This window comes from Hyla sarda, chromosome 2 (assembly GCF_029499605.1).
Source record: "Hyla sarda isolate aHylSar1 chromosome 2, aHylSar1.hap1, whole genome shotgun sequence".
Lineage (NCBI taxonomy): Eukaryota > Metazoa > Chordata > Amphibia > Anura > Hylidae > Hyla > Hyla sarda.
The window spans coordinates 124,615,535-124,625,941 of record NC_079190.1 but is presented as its reverse complement, the minus strand read 5'-3'; the positions used below and the strand labels follow the sequence as shown (position 1 = coordinate 124,625,941).

The 10,407-nt window shown below is 39.5% G+C and overlaps 1 protein-coding gene across 2 annotated transcripts in view; it reads right to left on the bottom strand.

The window, feature by feature from the left end:
• Positions 1-6,872: 6,872 nt before the first annotated feature.
• Positions 6,873-10,407, bottom strand: part of SUGT1 (SGT1 homolog, MIS12 kinetochore complex assembly cochaperone) — a 109,779-nt gene continuing 106,244 nt past the window's right edge. For both annotated transcript variants that reach the window (XM_056555476.1, XM_056555475.1), the window contains exon 14: positions 6,873-7,351. In XM_056555476.1, coding sequence (XP_056411451.1) covers positions 7,250-7,351 — 102 coding nt within the window. In that variant the 3' untranslated portion in view covers positions 6,873-7,249. The remainder of the gene's footprint in view (positions 7,352-10,407) is intronic.

The following is a 10,407-nucleotide window of genomic DNA, read 5'->3' as shown; positions in this document are numbered from 1 at the left end:
GTTGACCTGAACTAACAGCATCATTGATCCCTATGAGGCTTTCAAACGAATATCTGTCATGTAAAGGTGGATTCACACTACGTATTGGTGATACGTTCACCAGATCCTGGTGGCTGGGGGGGGGGGAGTGAAAATCAGGCGCTCCTGTATCCCAGCCGGACCCGGCCCTAATCTCATTCATTTGCTCCGTATCTGGTTTTCTGTCTGGACCTAAAACCGTGGTATACCGCAGTTTTAGGTCCGGTCAGAAAAACGGATACGGGGGAAAAATTAGCCGACTGGAGTCACTATCTGACTCCGGTCGGCTCATTCAAATGATATGGGAGTGCCCAATTTTTACCCCAGCTGGATTTGGTGACCGTATCATCAAAACGTGGTGTAAACCAACCCTAATAATGAGAGTGACATACCCATATGGGAAAAGGCTGAAAGAAAAAGCAAACTGCAGGCCCCTGTTAATTATAATATCACTTTCTTCATACATTTAATATCTATATTCTATAGAAAGACTAAGAATCTAACAATAATCATTTAGGCATTTATTGTTTATTTTGCTTTTTATATTTCTCATGACACACATTTTTATTCAATTCTTTTTGTTAAGGGTGTTTGACATCACACTTTACATCCTGCTAACATGTCCTGTTTTTTCTTTTGAGGTTAGAAACAGGATCTGTCTTCATCCAGTTCTAAACAGGACAGGAAAAAGGAACCTGCATCATGTGTGTACTGTTGCCTCCAGTTTTAATGGTTAATTTGCCCAAAAAGTAAAAATGGGACGTTTCAACAGGATGCAAAAACAGGATGGAAAACCCGCCTTATTCATAAGCAGAACTGTCAGGACAATTCCCGAAACAACTTTTTAGTCAAGTTCACAGACCGTTACATAAGTATCAGTTTCTCAGGTTTTCCTACTCCTAGGTATGCTTTCTTGGTTTATTCTGTAAACTACTGACAATATTAGTCCAAAATTCCAAATATTAATTAATGTAATTTAGAGGATTTGTAAAAATAACAACTGTTAAATATAACAAAATAAACATGTTTTAACTTAGGAAGAGTTCAGAAACCAATATTTGATGGAATAACTCAGCTTTAATACGCCTCGGCATGCTCTCCACCAGTGTGTCACATTACTATTAGGTGACGTTATGCCATTACTGGCACAAAAATTCAAGTGGCTAGACTTTGTTTGATAACTTGTGACTATCCGTCTTCCTCTTGATCAAATAGGATTGATGTCTGGAGATTGGCCTGGCCACGATAGTGTCTTGATCTGGTGGTCTTCCATCCACACCATGACTGACCTGGCTGCGTGACATGGAGCATTGTCCTGCTAGAAAAGACAATTTTTTTTAGAGCAGAAGGAAGCAGGTGTTCTTTCAGGATAATCTATTCATGCGCCCTTCACAAAGGCAAATCTGCCTGATTCCAGCCTTCCTGAAGCATTCCCAGATCCTCCACCAAATTTCTGTGCTAGACACAGTGGTTTGTAGGACATTCCAGGATTCCATCTAAACATTATCGTCCAGGTGTTGGGCAAAGCTGAAAATTTAACTTATTAGAAAAGATGTCTTTCATTCCTCTACGGTCCAATCCTTATGATTGCTTTGAACCATTCTAAACATGTACTTTACCCCGACTGCTGTTTGCCATTCTATTTGTAGGTCACTTGATGTCATCCTATAGCTGTAAAGTGACATTTGAGATGACATTGGTCACCTGCCTGTTCACAGTAGTTTTTCCCCTCTGCCAAGCTGTAGATTTGTTGTCCCCAATATCTGTTAATGACCTTGTTCTTATGAACCACTATATTTGATTTTTTTTAGGATGAAATCAATCTGACATACTGTATTCCGCCAGTAAAGCCAAAATGTAAAGTTTTTCCTTTTAACTCTTCCCATGCTTAATATCTTCTTATTAAAATTACCTTAGAAATATTACTTTTCTAAAGGACAGGGGACCCCCAGCGATCTCAGTGCAGGCACCCCAGAGTTCTGAACATTATGTTCAGAACGCTGGGTTTGGGCGGCTGTGGTTGTGACGTCACCACATGGGTGCCCACATGGAGATATACTTGTGTTGGAATTTAACAAACAAAACTACTTGTCCAAGGGACCAAAAGGAGAGCGCAATCTACTTATCCTGGGACACAAAATAATTTCAACCAATGTCATCACGTAGGGCTCCCCCATTTTGGTAAATATGGCCCCAGATAGATATTTTCCCCAGTTGGTAAGCAGGTAGGGCTCCCCCAGTAACGAAATAATGCCCCAGATAGATATTTTTCCCCTGGTTGGTAGGAAGGTAGGGCTCCCCAGTAGGTAGATAGAGCCCAAGATATATGTCACCCATCAGGTAGGAGGAAGGGCTCCCCATAAGGTAGACAGGGCCCCAGATAGATACGTCCCACATCAGGCGATGTGATTTCCACAACCCTGTAAATGTTATGGTAAGTATGTGTAATGTAAACTGTATAGAACGTGCGCGTGGTGTAAACGATATAGGATAAAATGACTTACATTCAATACATTGGTATGCTTGTGTATGTAACATATAAAACCAATCCGCTCTGATGTGTAAATGGTGTGCTTGTGGGGAACGTGACTTGAAGGAACGCTTATGAGATCCATATAGCAGGTATACACATACCCCCAAGACAGCTCAGCCTAGGAGCCAGAGAGAGGAGCTTGGATTGAGGAGTCGGCTCCATGCAGCAGGATAACCTCTGCATTCAGCTTCCTGCTGATATACACATGATGCAATTTAAGAAACATTAGGAATAATAACAATTATAATGTATAATTCTGAAACACTCATGGATACAAATTATATATTAAGTAATTGTGGGTAAATAGTTTCCTTTTTTGTGTGTCAATATATTAATTTCTTCAGTACAGACCAAAAGTTTGGACACACCTCAAAGAGTTTTTTTTTTTCAGGACTATGAAAATTGTAGATTCACACTGAAGGCATCAAAACTATGAATTAACACATGTGGAATTATAGACATAACAAAAAAGTGTGAAACAACTGAAAATATGTCATATTCTAGGTGGAAAGTGTCCCCAAGTGCAGTCACAAAAACCATCAAGAGCTACAAAGAAACTGGCTCACATGTGGACCACCCCAGGAAAGGAAGACCAAGAGTCACCTCGGCTGCAGAGGATAAGTTCATCCGAGTCACCAGCCTTAGAAATCGCAGGTTAACAGCAGCTCAGATTAGAGACCAGGTCAATGCCACACAGAGTTCTAGCAGCAGACACATCTCTAGAACAACAGTTAAGAGGAGACTGTGTGAATCAGGCCTTCATGGTAGAATATCTGCCAGGAAACCACTGCTAAGGACAGGCAACAAGCAGAAGAGACTTGTTTGGGCTTAAGAACACAAGGAATGGAGGGACATTAGACCAGTGGAAATCTGTGCTGTGGTCCAAATTTGAGATCTTTGGTTCCAATCACCGTGTCTTTGTGCGACACAGAAAAGGTGAACGGATGGACTCTACATGCCTGGTTCCCACTGTGAAGCATGGAGGAGGAGGTGTGATGGTGGGGGGGTGCTTTGCTGGGGACACTGTTGGGGATTTATTTAAAATTGAAGGCATACTGAACCAGCATGGCTATCACAGCATCTTGCAGCGGCTGCTATTCCATCTGGTTTGCGTTTAGTTGGACCATCATTTATTTTTCAACAGGACAATGACCCCAAACACACCTCCAGGCTGTGTAAGGGCTATTTGACCAAGGAGAGTGATGGGGTGCTGCGCGTGATGACCTGGCCTCCACAGTCACCAGACCTGAACCCAATGAAGGCAAAAGGGCCAACAAGTGCTGAGCATCTCTGGGAACTCCTTCAAGACTGTTGGAAGACCATTTCAGGTGACTACCTCTTGAAGCTCATCAAGAGAATGCCAAGAGTGTGCAAAGCAGTAATCAAAGCAAAAGGTGGCTACTTTGAAGAACCTAGAATATGACATATTTTCAGTTGTTTCACACTTTTTTGTTATGTATATAATTCCACATGTGTTAATTCATAGTTTTGATGCCTTCAGTGTGAATGTACAATTTTCAGGGTCATGAAAATAAAGAAAACTCTTTGAATAAGAAGGTGTGTCCAAACTTTTGGTCTGTACTTTATAATAACAATCTTCCGTTATTGGCAAAGCCTTGAAGCATTTGTAGTAATGGACTTTTCTTGTTGCTGTCGTGTACTTTAAATTGTCATTTTCACATAAAACATTCTATTTAAACATTTAATTGGGTTAATCTGTGTCCTGACTACCCAAGGCATTTACCACATGAAAAAACGGACCAGGAAGTAACATTCAAGTGTATGGAGGGATCAGAGTATAGTATACAGCCACTAAAGGTATAGGTAAGGTATATGGCACCCTCAACAGAAAGTGTAATTAGAAAATTACCAATTATGTATATTGAGTTTTTACATTAAACTTTATTTAAATTAGTTTTAATGATGCGGTTCTATTTTACAATCTAAATCATAAAATAAGCCTGAAATATTTAAATTTTAACTTTCGCCACTAGGTATTCTAATAACACTTCCTGTTCTGTACTGATCATTTTCCAGCAGTTTCCTTATCACAGACAGAAGTACAGTGAAAGGTGACACCAGTATAAAGATAAGATGGGATCAGACTTTTCACAACAGAGCTCAGCCTCCCCCCAACCTCAGTGTTCGTATAGGTTTACACAAGTATTATAGCCACAAGTCCAGACCATGGGTCTAATGACTAAACTGATAAGAGTCATAGATCCCTATTTGGCGCTGAAACTCATATCCAGCATGTATTGCTGAGAGGGACACATCCACGTAAGCAAAGTCTAAAACTAAAAGTAGACTTCAAAATGAACAAGGGGGTCTAAAATGAAGATTTCATACTAAAACATAGTGGTTAAATAAAGTATGTAAAAAAAAAAAAAAAGCTACACTAACACACAGTGGCCCTCTAACTAAGAGTGGAGTGTAGTTTTTTTTTTGTGGGTTTTTGTTTCCTTGGTATTTAATATTGTATCCTGTATTCGTCGATTTTCCCTACGTTTTGCTCTTTTTACACATGCTCTGAGATGGTTTTTCAGAGATCAAATCCACCACATTTTATGTGGAAACATTAGTAAATCTGTAGGTTTCTTTCGAAAGTGTAGGGTCTTTAAGAGAGACGCCCCTTTTCCCGGATGTACACTGCTTTTGTAGGGTTTTTGGAGTTAAATGGAGAGTTAGGGTTTTTTGGATTTTTTGTCAGAAATTCTGGTACACGACACATAAACCCCCACATAATCTACTTGGAAAAGCCTTAGTAAATGAGGCCCAATGTCTTAATTTTTCCATGATGCAGGTTAAAAGATTGGAGCTCAGATGGATTCAAAACAGATATATGAAAAATAAATGGCATACATTTTATTGCAGTGCCTAACAGCTTAGCACAAGACTTATCTACATAAAGCATCCGAAACTTTTTGGGACCTCTGGCCATGCTTTGTAAAAGCTTAGCAGTGTACTCTATTCAAAATATAGCTTTGCACCTATAACATTCAAAAGTGTCAACTGGGGATTAAAGGAGATTCATCAAAACCTGTGCAGAGTAAAAGTTGCTGAGTTGCCCATAGCAACCAATCAGATCGCTTCTTTCACTTTTGAAAAGGCCTCCGAAAGATGAAAGAAGCGATCTGATTGGTTGCTATGGGCAACTCAGCAACATTTCCTCTGGACAGGTATTCATAAATCTCCCTCTAAATGAACACACACACACAAGCTCATAGGTGTCAAATGAATAAAAAATAATAAAAGCTAGAATGTTTCTGAAAGTAACATTTGCTATATATTTTCATATCATGTGCTTTTAATGTAACCTCATAGTTTCAAATACAAGTGGTACCTTTTGATCTGCACAATATTTTAACCCTTTGTTGTGCAGAGTCAGCACTTTCGGGCATCTAAGTGATTACTTTTCTTAACTGTTCCCAACAGCTTGGTCAGATAGCCTAGAGATCAGGGATAGGCAACCTTCGGAACTGAAGATGTTTTGGACTACATCACCCATGATGCTTTTACTGCCAAAATGTTGCAAAAGCATCATGGGAAATGTAGTCCAGAACATCAGCAGTGCCGAAGGTTGCCTATGCCTGGCCTAGATGATGGGCAATTCGTCGGCCCGACCATTCTGCTTCTTCTCTCTCTCTCTCCAATTATGCATCCCCTCTAAACATCTGTACACTGGGCAAAATATGAGTGCATCATAGAGGCATGTCTAGCAGGCAATCTCTCACCAAGAAGTACACTACCCAGAAGTAGCCTGAGAGGCCTTTTAGAGGGCAGCAGGGGACGCACTTGCATGCCCTCTTATGGAAAGGCCCATTGTCTGATCAGACCACACTTGTAATCATTTATAAACCCGCTTGAGACAACTACATGCAAATTTTGCATAACATTTCTTTAGGGGCTTGTATATTTATTGTCAACAAATGTGTTCTTATTTGTACTGTTTATTGTGGATGTGCATGTTTTGCTAATCTGCTGCCTTCTTTGTTAGTACATTCAAACATAGACACATATTATCAAATAATCTTTCCTTTTCCAATCTTTTCCGAGGCTGCACCTTCACAAAGCCAGTTAGTTTGTTTTCTGCCAAACATTGGAATGATATGCAGTACACAACTCCCATACTTCAAATGCTCATTTCCAGCAATGTCAGTCAACAGGCAGGTTTTCAAGCTTCCTATGCAAATCAAACATGACATCAATTCTCGCTGCTAATGTATAAATTACAAGCTACTAATGTATAAATTTGCACTAGAGCATAGTGAGAACCTTGGCACATTATAAACTGAGCAAAATAAATAAGCAAGACTATTTGAAAAAAAAGTATATTTATATTTCGCAGTTGGTAAAAGGGCAAACAGTAGGTCATAGTGAGAAATGTACAACATCTTGTCAGAAGTGATTAACGTTTCCACCCCGAGTACTAATAAAATAACTCAATGCGCATTAAGAAGGGTTGTGCATACCCACAGCACAGAAATAATGGATAAGGTAGACTTGTGACTCAATCCTTTGCAACATTTAACAGAAGCAGTGAACACAAGCATTCTCGATGAGACATTCGGAGTGATGGAGAGCAGCTGAAAGCAAACAACCAGCGCAAGGGCATAAAAGACTCAACAACCAGTTGTTGGGCACCAGATTGTTTTGATAAATGTAGACTTCCATTTAAGTGCGCTCCTGGGACAAACGTTAGAACTTCTTGTACTCCATGTCTTCTGGAGGATTAACGTCTACTTTTCTTTTGCCCACATCTAACCAGTTTGTGCTAAGAACTGTACCACCAGACTCCGTCTGTAAAAGAAAAAAAAGTAAATAACCATAAAATGATATGCAAGAATAAGAAGGGGGCAATTCTTAAACTGTACCTATCAATTTTTACAAGTCCAAGAACTATCCCTGCTCTCACGTGTCTCGGGAAACACCCAGTTTAGAAAAGGTTTGCTATGAGGATTTGCTTATAAACTGGGCAGTTCCCGAAACACGTGTCATCAGAGAGCCCTTAGACAGAAAAGAACAACCTTAACAGAAGCGCATAAGTACTGAAAGGATTAAGATTTTTTAATAGAAGTAATTTACAAATCTGTTTAACTTTCTGGAGCCAGTTGATATATAAAAAAAAAAGTGTTTTCCTGGATAACCCCTTTAAGGACTCAGGACGTACCCTGTATGTCCTGAGTCCCGTTACCGGGGTTAAAACGTGTTCACGAGCGGAGAACTCTTTAAACCCTGTTGGTCCCGACTGTTATCAGCAGCCAGACAGAATCACGATGTGCCGCCGATCAGCTTACTGGAGGACAGGAAGGTCTTAACATGCCTCCTCGTCATCTGATTGGCGATCTACTGCTCCAAGCCTGCTCAGGAAGCTGGAGCAGTAGAGCGCAGGTAACACTGATCAATGCTATGCTATGGCATAGCATTGATCAGTGTATGTAATTAAATGAATGCATGGTATAGCCCCCTGTGGGGGGCTAAAAAAAATAAAAGTAAAAAGTGTTAATAAATGTGAATAAGTCCCTCCCCTCCTATAAAAGTTCGAATCACCAGCCATTTCCTATTTTTTAAAATAAAATAATGTGATAAAAAAAACATATGTGGTACTACCGCTTGCGTAAACATCCGAACTATAAAAATATAAGGTTAGCTAAACCGCACGGTCGATGGCGTACACATAAAAAAAAAAGTCCAAAATTATGCATTTTTGGTCACTCTATATACCATAAAAATATTAATAAAAAGCTATCAAAAAGTCCCATCAAAACATGGTGCAAAAAATGAGCCCTCATATAGCCCCGTACACGGCAAAGTAAAAAAAAAAAAGTTATAGGGGTCAGAAGATGACAATTTTAAGCATACAAATTTTGGTCCATGTAGTAATTGTTTTAAAGTAGTAAAATAAATAAAACCTACATAAATTGGGTATCCCTGCAACCGTATGGACATACAGAATAAAAATAAGGTGTCATTTTTACCGAAAATATGTGGGTCTGTACTTGCAAAATTGAACGAGTTATGATTTTTTAGAAGGTGAGGAGGAAAAAACGAAAGTGCAATAATGAAAATAGTTTTCAGTCCTTAAGGTGAAAATGGACTGAGTCCTTAAGGGTGCTTAACCTGTTGGGGACGGAGGGAATACCGGTACGCCCTCCGCCCACTCCCTGTCTAACGTGGGGCCATGCCGTGACCCCACGTCATAGCGGGTCGGGCCCGGCACCTAGCAACAGCCGGGACCCGTAGCTAATAGCGCGCGGCTCTGATCGCAGTGCCACGCGCTATTAACCCTTTAGACGCCATGTCTAAAGAGAAATTACACTCATGCCGGTTAGCTCAGGGAGCTGTTCAAGATCACCGCCACGAAATCGCGGCATCCCGAACAGCTGTAGGACAGCAGGCGGGTCCCCTACCTTCCTCCTTGTACCAGCCTTGTAAGTGGAAAAATAAAAAAGTTATAGAGGTCAGAAGATGACAATTTTAAACATATACATTTCCTTGCATGTAGTTATGATTTTTTCCATAAGTACGACAAAATCAAAGCTATATAAGTAGGGTATCATTTTAATCGTATGGACCTACAGGATAAAGATAAGGTGCCATTTTTACCGAAAAATGTACTATGTAGAAACAGAAGCCCCCAAAAGTTACAAAATGGCGTTTTTTCTTCAACAATGTTTTTTTTTCCCGCTTTGCCGTAGATTTTTGGGTAAAATGACTGATGACCTTACAAAGTAGAATTGGTGACACAAAAAATAAGCCATCATATGGATTTCTATGCGCAAAATTGAAAGGGTTATAATTTTTAAAACAGAGGCTAATAAATACTGGAAGGATTAAGATTTCTTTTATAGAAGTAATTTACAAATCTGTTCAACTTTCTGTCATCGGTTGATTTAAAAACATTTTTTTTCCAGTGAAGTACCCCTTTAAATAAATTATTGGTCACTAAATCCCTTACCACCAGTGCCACTAGCACCTGTAACTGGGTGATTTTAGGGCTGAGGTACAAAATAGTGATATAAATGTTTCCTCTAAGTGTTAGTACAGATTGATTTGGCTAGGTCCTGCGCTCTCACCTCTACCCTCACCACATGAGACGGAAACAGCATATGTCAGTAATTGTATTGTCATGTGACTCAGCCTGCTTTGTGAGCAATTTTTATTCTGGATAAAAAGGTGCTTGTCTTAGTAAATTTTCAGACTTCCAACTTCATGCTGCTAAAATGGAAGCTTTTTTAAATGGTTATTAGTCACATTCGATTTTCATTAAATAGAGCTAGCAGGTTTTTATTGCACAAAAAGATTATGTTAATTTTCTTTTCTGCATCAGTCATTTTTCAATCCAGAAGCCGGTACAATCGCAGTCCTGGGAAAAACAGTATTTCAAGAACAAAATTCATTTCCGTCTTTTTTTTATGAGCCTGGCACATAATTTCACATTATTATTTTGTTTTTAATGAAATAGATAGCTACCACAGGATTTCACAGTAAAGAACTTGTACAGGAAGGAAAATTAAATTGGAGGAAGATCATAAAGAAAACATCTATAAATTGCAATCAGTGCACGCATCTAGTGGTGAGGCCCGCGTTCTGCTCCTATGTGACTAGGCCTTTATAAATAAAGATAACTAAGAGAATGCTGCCATGCTGGCCGTGCTAATGCAAATGAGATTGACTGTAGTTCCCAACACTGGCCCTAAGCTGCTTTCCTAGCAGATTTCACGATACCCCATCAGTATTATTAGTAGAACATACACCTGCAGGACATTCAACACTTACAAAAGGTTATACAACAAAAATAAGAGAAAATTACAGCCCATTAGAGTTCAAAAGTTAAAGTGTACCTGTCATTAGGA